General features: G+C 51.5%; 2 protein-coding genes across 6 annotated transcripts; one reads left to right on the top strand and one right to left on the bottom strand.

Moving 5' to 3' along the window:
- Positions 1-3,939: 3,939 nt before the first annotated feature.
- TTC9C (tetratricopeptide repeat domain 9C) lies at positions 3,940-6,975 on the top strand. 5 transcript variants are annotated; one of them, XM_029614842.1, is made up of 4 exons: positions 3,940-4,008; positions 5,003-5,105; positions 5,522-5,704; positions 5,843-6,975. In XM_029614842.1, the coding sequence occupies exons 1-4, from the start codon at positions 3,997-3,999 to the stop codon at positions 5,935-5,937; spliced, it is 393 nt and encodes a 130-aa protein (XP_029470702.1). In that variant the 5' UTR covers positions 3,940-3,996; the 3' UTR covers positions 5,938-6,975. The 5 variants fall into 5 exon arrangements, with proteins under 5 accessions (XP_029470702.1, XP_029470700.1, XP_029470698.1 ...); XM_029614840.1 differs by having other exon boundaries at positions 5,003-5,258; XM_029614838.1 differs by lacking the exon at positions 3,940-4,008 and adding an exon at positions 4,168-4,380 and having other exon boundaries at positions 5,003-5,258.
- A 2,120-nt stretch (positions 6,976-9,095) lies between these two features.
- Positions 9,096-23,211, bottom strand: LOC115098310 (dapper homolog 3-like). The gene is made up of 4 exons (XM_029614837.1): positions 22,364-23,211; positions 16,759-17,038; positions 15,430-15,708; positions 9,096-13,524 (listed from the first exon to the last, which is right to left on the bottom strand). Exons 3-4 carry the CDS (start codon positions 15,656-15,658, stop codon positions 12,101-12,103), a joined length of 1,653 nt encoding a protein of 550 aa, XP_029470697.1. The 5' UTR covers positions 15,659-15,708; positions 16,759-17,038; positions 22,364-23,211; the 3' UTR covers positions 9,096-12,100.
- Between the last annotated feature and the right edge of the window lie 313 nt (positions 23,212-23,524).

Genomic DNA, 23,524 nt, shown 5'->3' with positions numbered 1-23,524 from the left:
GTCTGTCTTGTCTCCTTAGGTTCCCTCAGTCTAATCACATATACCTCCAGTCAGTTTCACCCTTACCTGCATGCTTTCAGTATTCAGCCTTACCAGCACCCAGTTCCAGTTCACTCTTACTTGCAGTCACTCTCATACATACCTTCATGCTGATCCAGTACTAAAGCTCACCCATACTTCCATGCATCTAGTATCAGATATTGCCAGCCTGTGTTATACTCCATCTGTCTACTCCACCTTCAGAATTACCATAGGGTTCTCTCATTCCTGCCTGCACCAGCCAGTATTAGACACTACTGTCTCTCTCCACCCCGAGACACTCCTCATAGTGGTGTTCACAACATGAGACCTGTGCCCAGTCGTAACAGTATGCTGAAGCCATTCGCTTTTGGAGAGACAGAGAGGACTCTATATTCTGAGGGTGAGTCTCCACGGTTTGTTACCTGTATCTCTTGTCAAACCCTGAATTACCCCACATACCAGAACTGTTTAGCCTGTCAGTTTTCTGACCTGGATCATTGGACATGCAGCAATTGTCATAAAAAGAATATTTCCTTCTATCATGAATGCCTAAACTGTAATGCTCCCAGACCAGGCTGGTGGAAGTGTCTCTGTCTCCCTTGTCTTTTGCCTCCAGGCAAACCCTGCCCCCGCTGCACAGCTAACGGGCCACCTTCTCCTCAAAAAGATTCAGCCAGTGCTATTACACTCTGCCCTGCTTCTGGCCCAACTAAGAATGTTTCCACCCTGGGCAGTTTGCAAACAGAACATTTCAGCACAACTTTTCACAAGACTTCTCACCAAAAAGCAACTTATACTTCAGGAAAACCAAAAACTTACCTGGTCAAGAAAACTTCTAGGACTTCCATTCTAAAATCTCAAGAACAAAAGCAGATGGAACGAATTAACCCGAGCAGGGCTCAGCTTCCCACAGCTGCTGATCGGCCTGTAACGAGCACCTTCCCGAGACGGCCCAAAGCTGCCTGGGTCTTCACAAAGCTGCAAGTCTCTGCTGCAGATTCAAGGAACCATGGTTTGGGGGTTGGATTCACCGCTGTGCATCAGAAGGGGCTTAAGCCTGCCCTGCTGCCCCCGGAGGGGCTGGAACCTGCTCTACCACCCCAGGTGGGGTTTGGACTCACCACTGTGCCCCAGGAGGGGCTTAGAGTTACCGGTGTGCCTCAAGGGGGGCCTGAGCCTGCCGTGACACGCCGTGAGGGGCCCGTACCGGTCCAGCTGCCGCCCCCGGAGGGGCCCGTACCAGTCCAGCTGCTGCCGCCCCCGGAGGGGCCCGAGCCGGTCCAACTGCCGCCCCCGGAGGGGCCCGTACCGGTCCAGCTGCTGCCGCCCCCGGAGGGATCCAAGCCAGCCGCCTTGCGTCAGGAGGGGTTATGGACTATTTTGCTGCCCCAGCTGGGGTTGGTGTCTGCCTCATCACCCCAGAAAGAAGTTGAACCCACCGCATCACCCCAGGAGGGGGTCTGCCTTCATTATTCAGTACCCCCTGCAAAGTTGGGACCCAGGAGGAGGGGGAGGCCTTGACGGGAGGGGGGGGGGTACTGTTACGGCTATGGCTGCTATGCAGCCGCCTCACCACCAGAGGTCCCCCACGAGCATGTTCTTCTGGCTGGCCCACTCCTTCCTTCCTGCCTACTCTATACCCCAGACTTTCCTTTATAACCCTGTCTAGCAGTTCCCTTGGTGCTTCAGCATCGAGCTCGCCTGGGCTCCCTGCTCTAGCCTTCCTTGCTTTGTTATGTGTGGCCTTTGAGCCTTCTACCCTGCGTTGCCTTGCTTACTCTGTGTTTGGCCTTCGGGCCTTCTACCCTGCATTGCCTTGCTTACTCTGTGTGTGGCCTTCGGACCCTCAGCATTACTGTGTGCGTGTGGCCTATGGGCCTTCTGCGTTGCGGTGTGTGTGTGGCCTTAGGGTCTCTGCCTTGTCTTAGACCTTCGGGTCCCCTTCTTGCCTTGTTGTCTTCAGGCTTATGTGTTTCATGTCCAGTGTAGAGTTGTCCTGGGTTGTCTGTCTGTCTTGTCTCCTTAGGTTCCCTCAGTCTAATCACATATACCTCGTCAGTTTCACCCTTACCTGCATGCCTTCGGTATTCAGCCTTACCAGCACCCAGTTCCAGTTCACTTTTACTTGCAGTCACTCTCATACATACCTTCATGCTGATCCAGTACTAAAGCTCACCCATACTTCTATGCATCTAGTATCAGATATTGCCAGCCTGTGTTGTACTCCATCTGTCTACTCCACCTTTAGAATTACCATAGGGTTTTCTCATTCCTGCCTGCACCAGCCAGTACTAGACACTACTGTCTCTCTCCACCCCGAGACACTCCTCATAGTGGTGTTCACAACATGAGACCTGTGCCCAATCGTAACATGTGCTAGACCTGGAATAGCCTGAAGACCTGAGGCCTCCACCAGGTACATGGCCTCAGCAGAGCGTGGACCCTTAGGCCAAAAGGGAGTTGGTGCAACTTGTAGGGAGTAGCCCTGCTGGCTGAGGCAGAGGCCCAACTGGAGCTTCACCAATACCAGCCCACGTTCCTCTTAGGTTGAGCCCTCGGTTGCTGGGACCAGCTGGACTTAGGCATGGGCTTCGGTGGAGGTGAAGATCTGTTACGTAAGGGACTTTGCGGGCCAGCACAAGATGACAGTGGAGTAAGAGTCAAGCAGTGGTCAGGGCAGCCAGCAGGCAGGCGGAGTCTGAGTCAAGCAGTGGTCAGAGGAGGGCAGAGTTCTCTCAGTGTTATGGTTCAGGCAGTGGTCGAGGCAGGCAGAATTCAGTCAGAGGCAGGAAGCAGGCAATGGTCAGTAGTAGGCAGAGGTCATGCAGAGTCAAGGTCCAATCCGGGATCAAAGCCAGAAGTCCAAGCTGAGGTCAAAGCCAGAAGAGCAGGATGAAGAACAAGGGACCACTGGAGCAGGACGAGATGCTGAAGACAGATGACAGGAAAACTGACCATGAAGACAAGAACTCAAACACAGACCAGGCTGCCAAACGGAACCAGGAACAGAAGACAGGAACTCGGGAACAACACACAGCAGGAACCAGGAAGCAGGAATTGGAACCAGGCACATGCAGAGGCAAAGCACTTCTCCAAAAGAGTCAACCTATTGCTGAGGTGCTGAAGGGACGTCCAGGAAGGCCTTAAATACAGAGGAGGCTATGAGGTCATCAGGAGGCGCCTCTGCTGGATTCCAGCCATTAGCCCTTTAAATTGCCAGCAGTCGGTGCACACACCCTAAGGGGAGCGGGGCCAGGAACAGAGGGGTCAGTGAGCCAAATGTGACAAACCGTTTGCTTTAACCAGCCCAGGACCAAACTACTGTGTTGTAAATTATTTAAGGCCTTTGATTAAATCATGAACTGAAGTTAATGTGACACAAAATGAATGCATCAAACACATATTGAATATAGAGTAGCTAACAAAGCATGTACTATATTGTATGTATGTTTATTTATTTATTTATTTAACGTTTTTTATATACCTACAATCGTTTTGAACATCTTATCGGTTTACAGAGAAAGTAATGCAGCAATAAGCTTTACATTAAACATGGAACATTAAACAATAACCATGTAACATTAATCATGAAACATTGAGTCATTACAGGGGAGAGTCAAATGCTAACCTGCAGGTGGAGGGCTAAAATCAGGGCATTTCTGAACATTTTAGGACTTCCTTTTTTTCCATGCACTACCCAAAAAATCTGCATAGTCTGGAAAATTTCATGACAGTTGGCAACTCTAGCTCGATGGTAAGTGCCACAGGACCAAAAATTCACTGCTTTAGGGGGGCTTCCTCTCTAATAAGGAAGTCTTTTTCTTGCTCGTCGCCAAGGTAACGCCTAGTACCTGACAGTCTGGCCAATGGCGGCTCAGCAGCGGGTCCTCTATCACGTGTTCCTGGAGTGGGGGCGTGGCCAGGCCGCAGCAGAGCAGGAAGCAGCATGGATCCTGGGAGTTACCGCTTCCTAGCATGGCTGATCAGGTATCGGGGGCAGAGCTGCGGGTCCTCTATCACGTGCTCCTGGAGGGGGGGCGTGGCCAGGCCGCGGCAGAGCAGGAAGCAGCATGGATCCTGGGAGTTACCGCTTCCTAGCATGGCTGATCAGGTATCGGGGGCAGAGCTGCGGTTCCTCTATCACGTGCTCCTGGAGGGGGGGCGTGGCCAGGCCGCGGCAGAGCAGGAAGCAGCATGGATCCTGGGAGTTACCGCTTCCTAGCATGGCTGATCAGGTATCGGGGGCAGAGCTGCGGGTCCTCTATCACGTGCTCCTGGAGGGGGGGCGTGGCCAGGCCGCGGCAGAGCAGGAAGCAGCATGGATCCTGGGAGTTACCGCTTCCTAGCATGGCTGATCAGGTATCGGGGGCAGAGCGCCGGCGGCTTTGCAATGAACGCTTCTTATCCGCCCTTTCCCCCCCCCCCTCTCAAAGCGATAACTCATCCTGCAGAGATCGTGGCTGACCCCCCTCTCCTCCGGGTAGAGCATGGGCTAGGGTGGGGCTCGGAGATTTAACTCGTACCCCAGAGATCCTGCTTGACCGTTTCCCTAGTGTAGGACACGGACCTTATAGGCATGGTTTCGGGGGTTGAGCAGCGTCCCGCTCGCCCCAAATGCTTTGGGCTAGTGCTGAGTCGGCTCACAGGCGATTTTTCCTAGCCCCCCCCCCCCCTCCCAACTAAGCAGACAAACTACACCTGTGCTTGGCCTGAGAGTTTAGCGCTGTAACTCGTAACGCAGAGACGCTGCCTGTTCCCTCCTTGATTGTAGAACATGGACCAGGGAGCTCAGATATAATTCACACCCCACAAACCCTGTCTCAGACCCTCTTACTCCTCCCCCCCTGTGTAGAGAGAATAGAAAATCAGTGTCGAATGGGCTAGCAGAGTCTGTAGTAAGAACAGATTGAGCTCTGGCAAACAGGGGTGGAAAGTCATGAGTGCCCTTCTCTCTCCCTGAATTCATTATGTGCTGCTCTAGGTCTCCCCAGATGGTGCACTGAATCTCCGACTGCAGCAGGCTCAGAAGTTTAAGGAAGCTGGAAACCAGAGCTACAAAGAGCAACATTTCCGGGATGCTGTCAGTAGGTATCACCGGGCTCTGCTCCAGCTCAGGGGATTAGACCCCAGTGTGCTGTCCTCCCTCCAGGCCTTTGGTGCAGAAACTCCGGCCCTGACCCAAGCACAGGAGCAGACATTACACAACACCCAGAGAGACTGCTACAACAATCTAGCAGGTGAGAGGAGGGGGGGGAAGGCATTGACCGGGGTCATGGAGGAGATAGATTAATAATCTCAGCAACAGGGCATACCATATGGTGAACCTCACTCTTCCCAAAGCAAAGGAGCAGAAAATCATCACTGGCAGTGTGTAAGCTATGCAAGAAGAGAATCCTCTCCTCTGGCTACCTGCTCGCTTTACCACAACTGGAAGAGTGGGGATGAGGTTAGAGTTTACGCTGATGCCCTGGATCATGTGATTTCACCTCACTGCCCACAGCTTGCCTTCTGCACATGGAACCTGTGAATTATGAGCGAGTGCGAGAATACAGCCTGAAGGTTCTTCTGCAGCAGCCTGAGAACGTAAAGGCGCTGTACCGTGCTGGTGTAGCATTCTACCACCTTCGGGACTATGACCAAGCCCACCACTACCTCTCAGAGGCTGCCCGCCGGGAACCAAAAGGTGAGAGAGAGCACAGCATCTTGGTAACAGCCGGGAGGTAGGGACATGGCTCCTGCCTTGTCACAGCGCCTGACACCAGGCAGAAAGTGGAGTAGTTCTTGTGTAGGCGTTTCTCTCACAATTTTTCCTTTTTCATAGATACCAATGTGAAGAGATACCTGCGACTTACCGAATCAGAGCTCAGCAGTTACCAACAGCAGCAGCAGCAGATGTATCTGGGCATGTTTGGATAGAGAGCATGAACCCCCCTTTCCTTACCCATCCTTCCCATCAGAGCCAAGACCCTCATCTGTATCTGAGCATCAGCGGTGTCTGGGGGAGGGTGGGTGAACAGACATCAGGGGGTCAAAACAGTGAAGAGGGAGAAGGGATGTGTGATCACCCCCTGCTGGTGGGGCAGGGACTCTGCAGTGGCTCCCTGCTGAGTGAATGGGGGTCTGGGTTAGGAATATTATAAGGGCTGTAATATTCCCCTCCCCTCCTGGAGCAAAAGGGATTTAGAGGGGGCTGTGGGATTGAAATCCCACTGGTAGCCCAATCTCTCCTGGGGAAAAGGAGCAGAGGGGAATACCACAGAGTACAATGTCATGGGTGGAGATCAATGAGGTGCAGAAGGACTTGGAGGCTCCAGAGATAATCTCTAATTGCTTTCTATAATAAAAATCACTGTGAAAAATGATGTCTTCAAATGTTCTTCAATTACTCAATCTCTTTTGCTGTAACAGTTGTGCTCAAGAGGCTTGGAGTGCGAATCCTGGCACTAATGTGTCACTTCTTCCTTTCTAAACCCACTACCAGAAAAACTCTTAGCCACTCATCACCTGCTGCTAACCACTGCTATCTGCTGCTCACAGGTCTCTCATTGAACTCTGCATACCATGGTCTATTCACAATTCTGCTGCTTGACTTAAACCTCCCCATCCTCTTCCACGTACACTTCAAACTTCTCACCTACAAGGGTATTCACTTACAAAGCTCTTACTTGGCTCTGTTCTCGTATATCTCATCCTCCATCCCTCCTCATGACCTCTGTTCAGGCATGCTGCCCTCCCTCATCTGTGCCCTTCTCTCTCACCATCCCCGCTTCTGTGCTTTCTATCCCATTGTGCCATAAGCCTGCAATGGCCTTCCTGAGATGGTTTGTCATGCCCCCCTCTTATCATATTCCCATCTAAAAACGCCCCTCTTTGATGTTAAGTCTTAAACCAAACTCTGGCTCTTCCTGCTTTGAACAATGATTTTTGTAATAAACAATTTCCTGAAACCTCCTATTTGTCTTGTCTGTGTGACTTGATTAGATTTTAAACTCCATGACGCAGGGACTGCCTCTTATGTGACATGAGAATTTGCCATACTGGGTCAGACCAAGGGTCCATCCAGCCCAGCATCCTGTTTCCAACAGTGGCCAATCCTAGCAAGCACCCAAAAACTAAGTATATCCCACACTACTGATGCCAGTAATAGCAGTGGCTATTTTCTGAGTCAACTTAATAGCAGATAATGGACTTCTCCAAACCTTTTTTAAACCCAGCTACACTAATTGCACTAACCACATCCTCTGTGGCAACAAATTCCAGAGCTTAATTGTGCATTGAATGAAGAACAACTTTCTCCGATAAGTCTTAAATGTGCTACTTGCTAACTTCATGGAGTGCCCCCTAGTCCTGCTATTATTCGAAAGAGTAAATAACCGATTCACATTTACCTGTTCTAGACCTCTCATGCTTTTAAAGTCCTCAATCATATCCCCCCTCATCTGTATCTTCTCCAAGCTGAAGAGCCCTAACCTCTTCAGCCTTTCCTCATAGGGGAGCAGTTCCATCCCCTTTATCATTTTGGTCACCCTTCTCTGTACCTTCTCCATCGCAATTATATCTTTCTTGAGATGCGGTGACCAGAATTGTACACAGTATTCAAGGTGCGGTCTCACCAAGGAGCGATACAGAGGCATTATGACATTTTCCGTTTTATTCACCATTCCCTTTCTAATAATTCCCAACATTCTGTTTGCTTTTTTGACTGCCGCAGCACACTGAGCCGACGATTTTATCCACTATGACACCTAGATCTCTTTCGTGGGTTGTAGCACCTAATATGGAACCTAACATTGTGTAACTATAGCATGGGTTATTTTTCCCTATATGCATCACCTTGCACTTATCCACATTAAATTTCATCTGCCATTTGGATGCCCAATTTTCCAGTCTCATAAGGTCCTCCTGTAATTTTTCACAATCTGCTTGTGATTTAACTACTGTGAATAATTTTGTATCATCTGCAAATGATTACCTCACTTGTCGTATTGCTTTCCAGATCATTTATAAATATATTGAAAAGTACGAGTCCCAATACAGATCCCTGAGGCACTCCACTGAGAAAATTGACCATTTAATCCTACTCTCTGTTTCCTGTCTTTTAATCAGTTTGTAATCTGTGAAAGGACATTGCCTCCTATCCCCTGGCACTAGTACCGTGGGATGTGAAGATCCTGCAATGCTTGAGTGCTGAGGAAGGCTGTCTTTCCTGTGGGGGGTCTTCCTTCCCTTATTTTGGCTGGTCTAATCAGTCCTGTATCATCTTATACCCTCTTCCGTGATTAGTCTTTTCCCTTTAATCTGTACAGAACTGTGCATTGCTGGTAGCACTATAGAAATAAGTTGTAGTGTGAGGACCTCACTATGTTCGGAAGCGAGGAGTGTGCATCCTGGCCTTAAGGTGTGCAGATCCTGCTGGGGGTGTGAATACTAGCACCCAGGGCACTGGTACTGAGATCCTGGGAGAGTGAAGGCTGGCAGCCGTGCCCTGTGGTGCAAGGATCCCGTTGGTACTAGTGCCCTGCACTGTGAGCTGCGCTGAAATGCTAGGTGTGTGAACCCTGGCACTAGTACCGGGGGATGTGAAGATCCTGCTACGCTTGAGTGCTGAGGAAGGCTGCCTTTCCTGTGGGGGGGGGGGGGGGGTCTTCCTTCCCTTATTTTGGCTGGTCTAATCACTCCTGTATCATTTTATATCACCTTCCTTGATTAGTCTTTTCCCTTTAAGCTGCTTTGGGCTCAGCCTCCAGCCATCCTTGTAAACATCCTTTATCTCGGCCTACCCTTTCTCCTCCCAGCTGCCTGACGCCATTGTGCAGCTCTAAACCATTGTTGGGATTAATGACAGGGGGGGGGGGCCCAGAATGAGCCTTCACTTTCAGCCTTAAGCAAAGGGTTATTCATCTGCTAAAGAAAACTATTTCCACAGGTAAGACGGTTTTAATGCAGCTCCCCACTGCCAAAAAGGAAGGCGAGAGAGAAGCTCCTCCCGGGCCCATCATGAAATATTAAAAAAAAAAAAATCTGCCCTGCCCCCAGCCGTAATTACCATTCTCTCTCTCTCCTTTGCCTCTGAAGCTCCTGCACAAAACAGTAATCAGCTTTAATCCCGGAGCTGAGACTACACCCGCTGCATCCCAGCCCAGACAGTGGAAAACAGTACCGGCCGGGGGGTCAGAGGTGACCACTGTGCCCCCCCCCCCCCCACACACACTTTAAATCAGCACAGGAGAGGTCTGGGAGCTGGGTTAGGGTGCATCCCATTTCCTCCCAGCCCTGTGTACCCCAGCGAGCAGAATAAAAGTAAAGCGAGTGGCATCCCACGAAAGAGAAGTAGAAGGAGCTAGAGCTGTAGCACAAAAGGGCCTGTGTGGCACCGCCTCATCTCCCAGCACAGCCCTCTCCGCACAAATTAGTAAATAAGCAACAAGGTCTTTATTAAATACGCTGTCAGTGGGTACAGAGCCAGGGACGCTCCCAAGTCATGAAAGAAAGAAAAAAAATATGCACATTTGTTTTAAGAAAAAGTAGCCTCGTGTGGCTGTGACCAGAGATGCGGTTAGAGAGAGAGTTGCCTTGCAAAAGTCTTTACCCCATTGTACATTTTTTTCATTCCCCTGTCTAAAAATTACAAAGCAAGAAGTCCTAAAGCAGGAGGTTGGTGGTTTTTTTTTCACTGATCTACATATCGTCGATTCACCGTGCAAGATGAATTATAGAAATATTCCAAAAGAAATTAAAAACAAACAAACAAAAAAAGTCTAGATTGTATAAAAGGCTTGCTCATATCAAACCCAAATTAGCTCCATTTAAAAAAAAAAAAATTGCCTTTACAAGGCCCATAAGTTAAAACAGAGCCCACCCGTGTCCAGTCACAGCTGTTAAAACTGATTCAAATACTCATGGGTGAAGAACGGAGCAGTTTCTGTTAGATGAGGCGGAGGGCAAACCGTCAAACGAGGAGCTGCTGAAAGGGCGCCAATATAACGTTATTTACAAGGTAGAGGTTGGGAAGAGGTTATAAGAAACAGTCAATGAGTTTGAAAATCCCTTGGGAGGGCAGTGTCAGTGTCGGATCCATCACTGGAAAGTGGAAACAGTTTGGCACCACCGAGACCCTCCAAACTCAGCCGCCATGGGGTAAGGAAATGGCTGCGGGTCGTCACGGTGAGGCCTTCCTTATTTTAAAAGAAGTACAGACGGGGGGGGAGAAACGTTGACGGCTCCAACCGTTTCAAGGCCTACTCTACAAACATGGCCCTGTACAGAAGGGGGGCAAGGAGGAAGCCACCGCTGAAGGGAAGCTATAGGATGGGCCACACTTAGGGGGATTACCGTGTGCCTGTGGGAGAAGACTTGATGATGCAACGAGACCAAAGTGGAACTCTGAGGTCGCGCTGATAAGGAAGATGTGAACAAACGCAGCCCGCCCTGCTAATGCCGGGCCTAAAAGGAGGGCGGAGGCAGTAATATGCTGTGAAGATGCTTTTGCAGTGTCAAAGACTGGGAGGGCTTGTGAAGTTGAGGGAAAAATATCTAGGACAACTGTCCAGGCAGATCCTGGAGGGAAAGCCTGTTCCAGTCTGCCAAAGACCGAGGGCGAGGGAGCAGATCCACCTTTCAGCAGGACAACGCTCCTACGCACGAAGCAAAAGCACAACTAGAGCCCTTCAGCAGGAAGAAAGTGAACATCTTCCAGTGGGCCTGGCAAAGGCCCAGAGCTGAATCCAGCAGAAAATCTGTGGCAAGAGTAAGACTGCGGTCCACAGATGATCCCCAGCCGTCGTGAAAGAATGTGAGCTCTTCTCGCAGGAAGGAAGGGCAGAAACTGCACCATCCCACTGTATGCAAAGCTGGTCAGTACTTCTCCTAAATGACTCGGGAATGTTACGGATACAAAAAAAAGGGGCTTCCACTACGGACTTGAGTCAAGCGGTTTGAAGATCTCTGCAAGCAAGAGTTTTCATATTCTTTGGAATATTTCTATAATTGTTCTGTCACGGTGAGAGAGTGTAGAGTATGTTGGGTAGACCTGTGCGCCTTCAGACCGGCCCCTGGGCCCTGCTCTTAGAACCTCGCAGCAACCAGAGTCACCGGCAGCGCCCCTCAAAAACACGTAGGAGCTCCTTTCTGGGAACACGTGCGGTCGTGGGTGACTCGTAGCCACGGCACGAGCCCCGGAGTCAGATCAGCAGCGGGCAGAATGCAGGACGGGGCTGGCCACACACGGCACCTCCTTCTCTACCCCCCGCTACCCTCCTTCTGAGTTTCTTCATTTGATGCCTTCCAGCCTCTTGTCTTCTCCCCGGGCCGGGGGAGACGGCACAGGGAGCCCCGGCCGTGACTCGTTCCGAGTGTTGGGAGCAACAGCCGCCGAGAAGCTCTGGCAGCCACCAAGGGGACAAACCAAGGTGGGTGCCCACCTCAAACTGACTTCTGTGTATGTGGAGAGAAGGAGTCCCCACTCTGGAGTGCAAATGGGTCCCTTTTGTTTTAAAATTTGGGAGAGACTGGTGGGGGATTTCAGCTCTTTAGATCGTACGAGTCCTCGCCACGTCTACAGTGCCTGCCCGTGCGAAGGCTGGGTGCGCCCCACTATTTCATTAGCGGAGGAGAAGATCGGTAGAACAAATCCCCAACTCCAGTGCCCTTTTTGGATTTGCAATCATTTTAGACAACAGAATGTGAAAAGCTTACAAGAGCGGGGAAAAACTTTTGCAAGGCAGCAATATGATCACAGTCTGTGGGCTCGGTTTCTATAAATCAGAGCGAATGTCCAGGTCACAATCATAATAAATCACAGCCACCACCAAAGCCGGAGGAAAAAAAAAAAAACAAAACAAAACATTCTGTCAATTCCTGATCCTCCGGTGTTCATGAAAAAAGGTCGCTGGGCTCCCCCCACGCCAGACTTGTTTTACCATTTGGAAATTATACTCCCAACGGACTGCATTTTTTAAAAATGCTGTTTTTGGTGACACCAGGTTACGCTGATGTGGGCATCAGGATGCACAGACGGAGGGGCAAGTGGATGAGGCAGACGTGTGCCCCCCCAAGTCACTCGGCCCTCGGGAATCCGGGGTTATCTGGACGAGGCCTGCCCCCCCAGGCTGAAAGGCTTCATGGATCTGCAGACCATCCTCCTCAGCTCCTTCAGGGACCTGGTGCGATGGAGTTTAAAGCTGGCGCCTGCCACGTTGCCAGCGTCCAGGGTGGCAGGGGCCATTCCCTTCATCCAGACGGCCTGTTGGATCCAGTCTCCGGCCAGGCTGCAACTGCTGGTGGCATCCACCTCGCCCAGGCCAGGTCCGGCCGCCTGTTCCCACAGGCGCACCCGGCCGTGCTGCTGACAGAAGTGCAGGGGCGAGTCCGTGGACAGGTGGCGGCTCAGTAAGCGAGCCGGGCCCCGCTGGGCCCGCTTTCTGGGCAGCGCCGGGGCACTGGAGCTGCAGATCTCCTGGACGGATGCCCACTTTTGCCTGGGGGGGCCTCTCTCCTCCCACGGCGGAGAGCCACACCCCCCCGCCCGCCTCGCCGCGACGGCGTTCACATCCACCTCGGACCTGCAGCAGCCGTTCCCTCGCGGCGCCGGCTTCCTGCGCGTGCTTATTCTCCGGAGGAGCTCCCGGGGGCTCAGCCAGCTGTGCTCGGGGCCCGGGCGGCTCTCGGGGGCCCTCACCAGCTCCTGCGAGGCGTGCTTCCCTCTGTACAGCTTCCCCGTCTCGCGGCCGCACTTCAGCGAGCTCCACTTGCCGGAGAACACGCCGTGCTCCGGGCCGGCCGGCTCTCGTAGGCTGCGGCAGCGATCCGGTTTCGGGGCGGGAGAGGCGGCCGGCTCGCGAAAGAGCGTCAGGTCTTCCAGGAGCGACCCCAGCGAGAGGTCGCTGACCTTTGAGACGTCGGTGGTGCTGGACCCGACGGAGCCGCTCTCCTGCGAGTTCACGGAGTAGCAGCGGGGGGCCCGGGAGTCTCGGGGGTCCTCGGGACTGTCGAGGGGCCTCAGGTGCGAGCAGGTAGATATGCGTCTGCGGACCTTCCATCCCGTGGAGGCAGGGCGGGGCGGCAGGCTGAGGCCTGGAGGAGAGCCGAGTGGCTGGCCGCTGCACACGGAGGTTAAGGAGAGGCTCTTCTGCTGGCCGGCCAGGAGGGTGAGCTCGGAGCGGGTCAAGGCCGAGCGACAGCGATGTCGCAGAACTAGCTTAGAGATGTAGCGCTCCACCCTGCACCTGTGCAGCTCTGGTGAGAAGCAGGACTGGCTGGGCAAGGTGGGCCTGTTCCCTGGGGCAGCACTGTCCTGGCCGTCGGGGAGCTCCTCTTGGGGCAGGCTGGCAAAAAGTGGGCTTTGTAAGGCCACGGCATGCAGGGGGCTAGGATACCGGTAGACATCGCTGGTGGCATGGGACACCAGGTCGCAGGCGTAGAGCTGCAGCTGAGGGCTCCGCTCCTGCTGCGACGGTGCCGAGAGTTCAGTCAGGTGCGGGGCCGGGGGTAGAAATTCCAGATCACCTGTGAAAAGATGTGGGACAGAAATCAGTTCTCGGTTATCTGCACTCCTCTGGCTAAAATCCTTCCTAAGCAACAGATACTACAAAGTAAAAATATCGAATAAAGAATCTCCCCCCCCCCGTACCATCCAAACAAGGAGTACCCCAAGGTTCCTCACTTTCTCCTACGCCAATTACTCAATAACCTTACCCACTTTATATACGCCGACGACGTGCAGATCCTTACACCCATCAAGGACACCATCTCCAACACCCTAAACCTTTGGAACAGCTGCCTTCACGCTATCAATCTCCTTCTCACCAGTCTCGATCTGGTTCTCAATAATTCAGAAACCGAACTCCTGGTCGTTTCCCCCCAACGATAATAACCATTTTGCCAGCTCCGCCTCGATACCACTAACAAACCAGGTGAGAGACCTAGGGACCACCCTGGATTCTAGAATGAGCTTCAAAAAATTAATTAACGCCACCACTAAAGAAGGCTTCTTCAAGCTACAGGTCCTAAAACAGATTAGACCTCTCCTACACTTTCATGATTACCGTGCAGTCCTTCAAGCCATATTGTTCTCAAAGATCGATTACTGCAACGCGCTACTACTCGGTCTCCCTGCCTCCTCCACTAAACCTCTACAGATGCTGCAAAACGCGGCAGCCAGGATCCTCATAAATACCCGTCGCAGAGACCACATCACTCCGATCTTAAAATCTCTACACTGGCTACCCATCCACTATAGAATACTCTTCAAGACACTGACCATCATTCACAAAACCATCTACCAGCAATCATCTCTACAACTTACCATTCCTCTCGATTTCCACTCTTCATCAAGACCAATTAGATCCGCTTACAGAGACTTCCTCCAGGTCCCCCCTAGCAAATCCTCTATACACAACTCTATTAAAAAACGAGCTCTTTCCACGGCCGGACCGCATTACTGGAACTCACTCCCCCCCTGATCTACGCCAGGAAAAATGCCAGCTCTCCTTCAGAAAAAAAACTGAAAACCTGGCTATTCACTCAAGCATCCCGCTGAAGATACTGTCCTCCTCCAGCTCCGTCTATCTCCCCTCTCCCTAGTGCTTTCCTTCCTTGCCCCCCACCCCTTCCCGCCCACCTTCCCTCCCAGTCTCACCCTCAGTCCCCCTAAATATGGACCTGTTTGGCCAACTCCACTAAAACCACTAAATGAACGTACAAGCTTTACTACCTAATCAACAGCTCTCTACTCATTGTTATTTCACCGTTTCTTACTGTTTAATCTATCCCTCATTTTCTAATGACCAAGTTTCCACTCCCTGTTTTATTGTAACTTTTTTTCTACGCCTGCTGTTAATTGGTTTCTCCCCTTGTTCACTGTAAACCGGTTCGATAAGACTTGTCTTGAGCATCGGTATATTTAAAAGAACTTAAATAAATAAATCAAGAGCTCTCCCAGGGTCTCACCTATGAAATCTCCAACCAACCACCCCCACCCCCTGACCCCACCAACACCAACGAGCCCATCGGAACAAGGATAGCTCTCGTGACCTTCCTGAGGTCAGTGGGAGGGTGACCCTCCCCCCTGGATGAGTACAACAAGGTGCATGACTGGAAAATTATCTACACTCCTTAAGAGAGAGTGATGCACAGGCCTTGTAACGTCTTCATAGGCCCCACTCCCCTACATCCTCCTCTCTCCCTGATAGCTCTCTCATTGTAACCCCCTAAGCTCAGTCTCTTTTTGTATCTTCCCTTCCTCCCCATTTTACTGCATGCACTGGCTCTCTCGCTATAACCCCCTGTACGAACCCGGAGCCACAGACCTCACCTCCCGCGCCTCAGTAATATCGACGGAGCATCTTCCCATGCCCGGCCGACGGATGCTCCCTGCGGAGACGGGAGCACCGGAAGGCGCGTCTCACCAACCTGTTGAGACGGGTCTTCGGGATCCTGGACGCTGACCGTAGATGTGACCGGCCAGGCACTGAGCCCCGCTGGCTCCGAAGAGTCCCGGCACCCCAGGGTCTTGGAGTCGCACTGCCGCCTCGTCCGTGGAGCGGGGGCGAGGGAAGCCACTCTCCCGGACCAGGGGCAGCTGGGAGAGGGAGTTCATGCTCCAGCGGGAGCCCCCAGGGCAGCTGCTGCACACCGACATGCAGGAGTCCGAGAGGGAAGACGAGCCCACGTCGCTGATTTCGTAAAACCCTGCGAGCAAGAGAGAGGCAAAAGCAGCTCAGCGCATCCCCCTCCACTCGGGCATTTCTGTGAGTGTCCCCTGCATGCATGCAAACAAAAAGGCGCAATGCAAAGGCCCGGAATCAGAAGTCCTCCATTTGTCTCCAGCCCGGGTGCAGCACGGACAGCCAGGGTTCACGCTTCCCTCGTAGGCCGTGCCACCACAGCTTAGGGGACAGCACTTTGGAATTCATTCTTTTTTTTTAGACTGAAAAGCATTTAGGACAACGGCTCAGCCTCTTGTTTGGTCACACAGGCTCCCCAAGAAGCTCGTTCACAGGCCCCGGGTGGCCCAGAACATGGCCACAGAGTTGTCCATGCGTGGGAGTGGAGGGGGGAGTTTACTCCATCCCCGCCTTCGCCTTCACTACCCTTGCTTCCGGTGAGCTCCTCGTGCACAGTTTAAGATCTTGTCTCTTATGTTCGAGCCCTGTGAAGTAAGGGGGCCCCTGTGTTTGAGGAACGTATTGAATTGGTTTACCCTGGGTCGCCAGTTACATTCTAATGAACAAGTTTTATCGTCTGAGCCCACAAGCTAAGGCAGGAAGTCTGGGATACAAGACAGGATATTCTCTGCAGAGGACCCCACACTATGGAGTAAAATTACCCATGGAAATCAGACAGGAACAAAATGACCTTCAACTTCGTAAACTGGCTGTTTCCCTGCAGGTGCTACTGGACACCCAGCTGCTGATCTAGCTGTTCAGTGCTGCCCTGAATACTGGTTTGGTTTTTTTTTGCTGTTGTGTGTATTTACTGTTACTGTGTGATTTTATGGGTCAGTTATGTTGTTTTAGGGTTTTTTTTTCTGTTTATTATCACCGCTTTTATTTGTTTTAATTTTTGTGCATTTTATTCGTTTTGTAATGTGGGTTAAATTTTGTACACCGCTTTGGGTGGCCCTATTTATGGACAGGGAGGCAGTTTAGAAGTGTTTTTTTTTTTTAAAATAAATTATTTTTCAAGACTTTGGAAAGCAGAATTAAACTGAATCTTTCCGTCCGAAGAATCAGCACGTACCTGAACTGGGCCTGGAGTCTGTCTCTGGACTGTCCTGAGGCTCTCCCGGGTGCGGCCTGCGCTCCGCCTGGGCGTCGGTGGCGCTCTGCGGGAAGAGTTGGGCATTTCTCCCCAGCCACAAGCTGGAGTTAGGGCCCACGTCGGTCACCTTTTCCGGCTCAGACCCGAGGCCAGTCCGAGGCACACTGTCCAGCTCCAGGATCCCCAACACAGGGAACTTCCTGCTGCCCTTCAGAATGTCCTCCGACCAGCTCCTGTCGCTGCAGCTCACATCTCTCTCCTATCAAGTGAAGTAAAAAAATAAAGTGTCAAACGAGAGAAACCCCAGCTTCTCACACCCCCCAGCTAAAGGTGCCCTCATCTGAGGAAAGACAAGTAATCTTCCCCACCTTCAGCAACCCCCCCCCCCCCAGACGCCTACACCCAAAACAAGAAATAGTCTCCCACCAGTGACCAGGACTAGTTGCCCCCCCCCACCCAAATATGCTTGTGGCAAGACACCCCCTCTCCCCCACAGAGCCCAAGCCAGAGAATCCCATCTCCCCCTCTCTGAGGCAAGCGAAGAAATCTCAAATCTCTCTCCTCCGTCCCCAAATGCCTCCTCCCTTCTAGTCAGTCCTGCTCATGTCACTCACTTGCCCAACCAGAATTCCCCCCCCTAAAACACCACCACCCCCTCCCACTAGGCCTATCAAGAACAAGAGAATGGAGGAGGGGGAGAGGACCTAGAAAGAACACCACTTCTAGGGGCCAAACATGCTGTGTCCTGCCACCGGGCCAGGAACATAACCCAACCAGAGGCAACACAGCCCACGCCAGAAGCTGGGAACTGCCGTTGTTAGCTTTTCTGCAGGTTGTCATTTTATTTTATTGGTATATATTTTTTTTCTCTCTTCCTTTACATTTTAACCACTTTACACACTTTGGTAACACAGGTGAAAAAACATAAGATCACGCGAAACGCCATGCTGGGTCAACCCAAGGTCCATCGAGCCCAGCATCCTATCTCCGACTGCTGGCAGGTCTCCTAAAATAGATCTGATTCCTCACTCCCAAGGATTGTAAGAGCTTTCTTTAGTCTACCTGGCTAATATAATGCGCTACGGACTTTTCCTCTGGCAACATTAAAAAAAAAAAAAAAGTACTTTCTACGATTTGTTTTAAATCTGTTGATTGTTGCTTTCCTGGAGTGTCCCCTTGTTTTGCCATTATTTGAAAAAGTAAATAACCCGTCCCACTCTACTCATCCTTTCTGAGTTCTCTATCAAGTCCCCTCGCAACCTTCTTTTTCTCAACGGAAGAGCCCTAACCCTGTGTAATCTTTCCATCCCCTTCATCATTTTTGTCACTTTTTTCTGCACCTTTTCCTAGTTCCGTTTTTTTTTTTTTTTTTTTTTTTAAGATGAGGCGACCACAACTGCACACAGTACTCAAGGTGCCGGTACACCAGGGCTCGATACAGAAGCAATGTAATATTTTCCATTTTATTCTCCATTCTTTTTCACATCTTTCCTAACGTATTTATTTATTTATTTATTTGACTGCCGCCGCCCACTGAGCTGAGGATGTCAATGTATTATCCACAAGGACTCCAAGGGCCCTTTTTCCAGGTGGTGACTCCTAGTGTGAACACCAGCATTGTGGTTCCCGTCGTTGGGATTATTTTGCCCTAGGGTGCATCACTTTGCGCTTGGCCATGTTAAGTGTCATCTGCCATTCAGTTGCCCCCCTTCTCACCAGGTCCTCGCAATCCACTGCTGTTTTTACAAACTATCATGCCAATAAAGTTTCCTGAATCTTAGGGAGAAAGGGAGAAACAGGGATGGGTCCCAGAAAGATAGAGGCAGAAGAGGGCACGGAGGAACAGAGAACATAAGAACTTGCCATGCTGGGTCAGACCAAGGGTCCATCAAGCCCAGCATCCTGTTTCCAACAGTGGCCAATCCAGGCCATAAGAACCTGGCAATTACCCAAACACTAAGAAGATCCCATGCTACTGATGCAATTAATAGCAGTGGCTATTCCCTAAGTAAACTTGATTAATAGCCATTAATGGACTTCTCCTCCAAGAACTTATCCAAACCTTTTTTGAACCCAGCTACACTAACTGCACTAACCACATCCTCTGGCAACAAATTCCAGAGTTAATTGTGCATTGAGTGAAAAAGATTTTTCTCCGATTAGTCTTAAATGTGCTACTTGCTAACTTCATGGAATGCCCCCTAGTCCTTCTATTATTCGAAAGTGTAAATAACCGAGTCACATCTACTCGTTCAAGACCTCTCATGATCTTAAAGACCTCTACCATATCCCCCCTCAGTGGCAAGGTGGTGGGAGGAGAGCACAGAAGCACAGAGAGAGAGAGAGAGAGTGAGACAGGGGCCTGGGGAGCTGAGAGGGTCCTGGAGAGATGGAGGGGTGCAGAGTTGGAGAGGGCACCGGGGCCCGGCCTCCTGTGGCTGCATCCTCTTTCCCCCAACTGTGCTTGTGGCGCAACACAGACCCTGTACACGGTGGTCCACCGATGATCTCAGATTTTTTAAGCTTCCACTATGAGCTCTATCTGGGACTAAGAGAGCTCTAGAGAGGACGCGGAGCCCTTGGGACATCCCAGGCTGTATCTCGCACTGGGTTCAGTGTGTATATACCAGCGCCAGGGTGAAGGCTGCAGGTAGGTTTAAAGGACATACACGGCACCCCTCCTTAAATACACAAAGGCTGATCTCTGTCCCTGCTGTAAGAAGCTCAAAGGTAGATTAGAATCACAAGCTCAGTGTTTACCAAGTGCAGGATCTTCCCGGGGGGAGTTAACCAGGGCTTGCAGAGGGGGTACCAGTGATTGAGAAGGAAGGGGGTGTACCAACTCCCTCCTTCCCCCACACACATGCACATCCATACCCAGGGGAGGGAGGGAGGGAGGGGCCAGGCCGGGTTACCCTTCCATACACATCCCTGTCTGGAGCAGGAGAGGACAAGGGCCTCGAATCCCTCACCAAACTCTCAGGGAGATAAAGTGGCTGACCCTAGTGGCAGATTAGAACTGGGGCCCAGGGAGATAAAAAGGTTTCCAGGTAACCTGGGAGAAGTGCGGCAGCTGCAGGGGAAAGGTCTGCCAGACAAAAAAAGAAGAAAAACTGATACTTCACGCATATCCAGCATAGCTCTCTGCTTCAACGGCAGAGGAGAAGAAAAACTGATACTTCACGCATATCCAGCATAGCTCCCTGCTTCAACAGCAGGGGAGAAGAAAAACTGATACTTCACGCATATCCAGCATAGCTCTCTGCTTCAACGGCAGAGAAGAAAAACTGATACTTCACGCATATCCAGCATAGCTCCCTGCTTCAACAGCAGGGGAGAAGAAAAACTGATACTTCACGTATGCGTGAAGTATCAGTTTTTCTTCTTTTTTTGTCTGGCAGACCTTTCCCCTGCAGCTGCCGCACTTCTCCCAGGTTACCTGGAAACCTTTTTATCTCCCTGGGCCCCAGTTCTAATCTGCCACTAGGGTCAGCCACTTTATCTCCCTGAGAGTTTGGTGAGGGACATATCCAGCTATGCTGGATATGTCCAGCATAGCTCCCTGCTTCAACGGCAGGGGAGAAGAAAAACTGATACTTCACGCACATCCAGCATAGCTCTCTGCTTCAATGGCAGGGGAGAAGAAAAACTGATACTTCACGCATATCCAGCATAGCTCTCTGCTTCAACGGCAGAGGAGAAGAAAAACTGATACTTCACGCATATCCAGCATAGCTCCCTGCTTCAACGGCAGGGGAGAAGAAAAACTGATACTTCACGCATATCCAGCATAGCTCCCTGCTTCAACAGCAGGGGAGAAGAAAAACTGATACTTCACGCATATCTCTGCTTCAACAGCAGGGGAGAAGAAAAACTGATACTTCATGCATATCCAGCATAGCTCTCTGCTTCAATGGCAGGGGAGAAGAAAAACTGATACTTCACGCATATCCAGCATAGCTCTCTGCTTCAACAGCAGGGGAGAAGAAAAACTGATACTTCACGCATATCTCTGCTTCAACAGCAGGGGAGAAGAAAAACTGATACTTCATGCATATCCAGCATAGCTCTCTGCTTCAATGGCAGGGGAGAAGAAAAACTGATACTTCACGCATATCCAGCATAGCTCCCTGCTTCAACAGCAGGGGAGAAGAAAAACTGATACTTCACGCATATCCAGCATAGCTCCCTGCTTCAACGGCAGGGGAGAAGAAAAAAGGATTCGCACTCACAAAGCGGGGAGTAGCTGGCTTGTTACGGCGGTTACTACCCCAAACCAAATAAGCCTGATACTTCACTTTCAATGCATATCCAGCATAGCTCTCTGCTTCAACGGCAGGGGAGAAGAAAAACTGATACTACACGCATATCCAGCATAGCTCCCTGCTTCAACGGCAGGGGAGAAGAAAAACAACCAATAAGGGCTGAATAACACAGTCTGGGTAAAACAAATAAGCATGGGTGTAGCTTGCTTATTGCGGTGGTTACTTCCCCTACTACCCCTAACTAATCAAGCTTGATATTTCACTTGGTTGCAGCTCCATCACTGCTCTCTACATTAATGGTGGGGGTGGAAGGGAAATAGAACCAAAGAGCTAAGAGAAACAGATAAGTATGAGAAAAAAAATGTGAAGCTTGCTGGGCAGACTGGATGGGCCGTTTGGTCTTCTTCTGCCGTCATTTCTATGTTTCTATGTTTCTAAGTGTGCAGAGGAAGTGACGGACCACGGGCCACCCAATCAAGCTGGCTTTATGATCTCAGCTGCCTCCAGAGACTCAGGGTGGCACAGGAGAGGGCTGTTCCTGCCATCTGAAACTACAGCTCAAGTTTCACACACACACACACGTGGAGCTGAGTAATTTTTTTTAAACGATTTTATCAAAACTCACCAGGGAAAAAACAAATAACTTCCCATCCTGCCTTCCCCCCCCCCCCCCAATGTAAGTGCAGGGCTCCCAGGCCTGGCTTCCTGGAGTCATGAGGTTGGATTTTGTTACTGACAGCAGCTGCCAGGGATCTCTGGAGCTGCAGGTAACACAGAGGGAAATGAAACAGGTGGAGCGGAAACAGGCACAGGAAGGTGAAACCCAGCATGTGACAACGCCCAGCCAGGCAGGAGCCAGTCACCACTACTAGCTCTTATTTCTCAAACACTGCTAGACGTGCACAGCACTGTGTGGATTTGTTTCACTATTTATATACCACCAGTCCCTGCTCCACAGAGCTTACACAATCATCAGGGCCCCCTCCACAGAGAGGGGGAGGCCATCTCCAGGTTGCCCTGAGTGCATCTCCCTCACAGAGGGGGGGGGGGGGGGGATACCCCCACCCCCTAGCTGCAGGGTCTACCCTGGTCTTGGATAAACCTCCGTCTCAGCAGGTGGCAACACTTTTTATTTAAACCAAAAATACTTAAAAGATGTAGTGCACGCGCATTCCAGAGCAGGTGGGTCCCGTCTTCAGACGCGTCTGGAAAACACGTATTACATCATCTTTTAATTATTTCTGTGTTGGCTCAATACATATTATAGTCTTCTAACCCATAGGTTTTTAATAGCGTTTTTTTTTTTTTTTGCTCCTTACTTGCACCCGGTCCTCTTTTTTGCTGCCTGAAGGCTTCTTGCTCTCTGCTCCTTGCTGCCACTCTGGGGGTCTCTTCCCCAGAGCCTCTTCCACGCTGCTCCTCTGCAGCTCCTTCAGCAGCTGCAGCTCCAGGAGTCCAGCCAGGCTGGCCTGCAGCCTCTCCCCGACCCTCACCTTATCATTGCCGAACCACAGGGAGGGGGGGGCCGGTTCTCTTGGCCATTGTTATCCTCAGAACAGGGTCTGCCCGTACAGCTGGGGCGCGGGGTACTCTGTACCCCAAACAAAGAAATGAGATGGAGCGACAGGATCAGGGCTAGGACCCCCCCCACTTAGGAAAGGAAAGATACAGCGAGAGGATCGGGGGTGCAGACCCAGTGCACAAAGAGGCGATGTAGTCAGAAGATCGGGGTCCAGGCTCCTGACCCGGTACAGAAAGGAAAGAGGCAGCGAGAGAGGAGGGGGCCCCCACGCTGCAGTACGGAGTGCAGATGCGGTGAGGGGGAGAGGATCCGGCTTCAGACTTCGTGCAGTGCATGCAGTAAGCGGCTCGGGGCTCAGACCTCGTCGTGATTAGGGCGATGGAAGAGGAAGGATCCTGCCGAATCCCGGGCGATGTAACCACGGAAAGGGGGGGGGGGGGGGGGACGACGACCCTCGGAACCACCCCCGATCCCCTTCCAGCTGTCCCTTCCTTTCCTCCGGATCCCTCCCTCTCTCTCTCTTCCGGGCTCTGATTCCGGATCGCTTTCCTTTCTCCCGGTCCGAGTCTCTCCCCTAACGAGCGCTCCAGATGCGAGCGGGCGAGCCCTCTCCCCCCTCCCCCTCTCATCAGACCGCCCACGGCGCCGGCAGCAGGCCTTAAAGGACAGTCACGGGGACAGCGGGAGGGGGGGCGGAGCCAGGGCCTCGCGCTCCGCTCTCTGATTGGTCGGAAGACAAAGAGGGAAAAAAGTTTACGGGGTGGGGGGGGGGGGGAATGGATTCGAAAAGTCCAGGAGCGGAGGGGGTGGAGGGGGGCAGGGCAGGGCAGAGCAGCGCTTGCATCGCCACTGCCGTCGTGGGCACAAACATGGCAGGCTGGATCCCCCCCCCCCTCCCCCAGGGTTGGAGATTTAACCTCTGCCCCCCCCCCCCCAACAAGCAGAAAGTTTTCATTAC

The sequence above is a fragment of the Rhinatrema bivittatum genome, chromosome 8 (genome assembly GCF_901001135.1).
Source record: "Rhinatrema bivittatum chromosome 8, aRhiBiv1.1, whole genome shotgun sequence".
Taxonomy (NCBI): Eukaryota; Metazoa; Chordata; class Amphibia; order Gymnophiona; family Rhinatrematidae; genus Rhinatrema; species Rhinatrema bivittatum.
The sequence above is the reverse complement of the archived record's forward strand: the minus strand, read 5'-3'. Positions and strand labels throughout refer to the sequence as shown.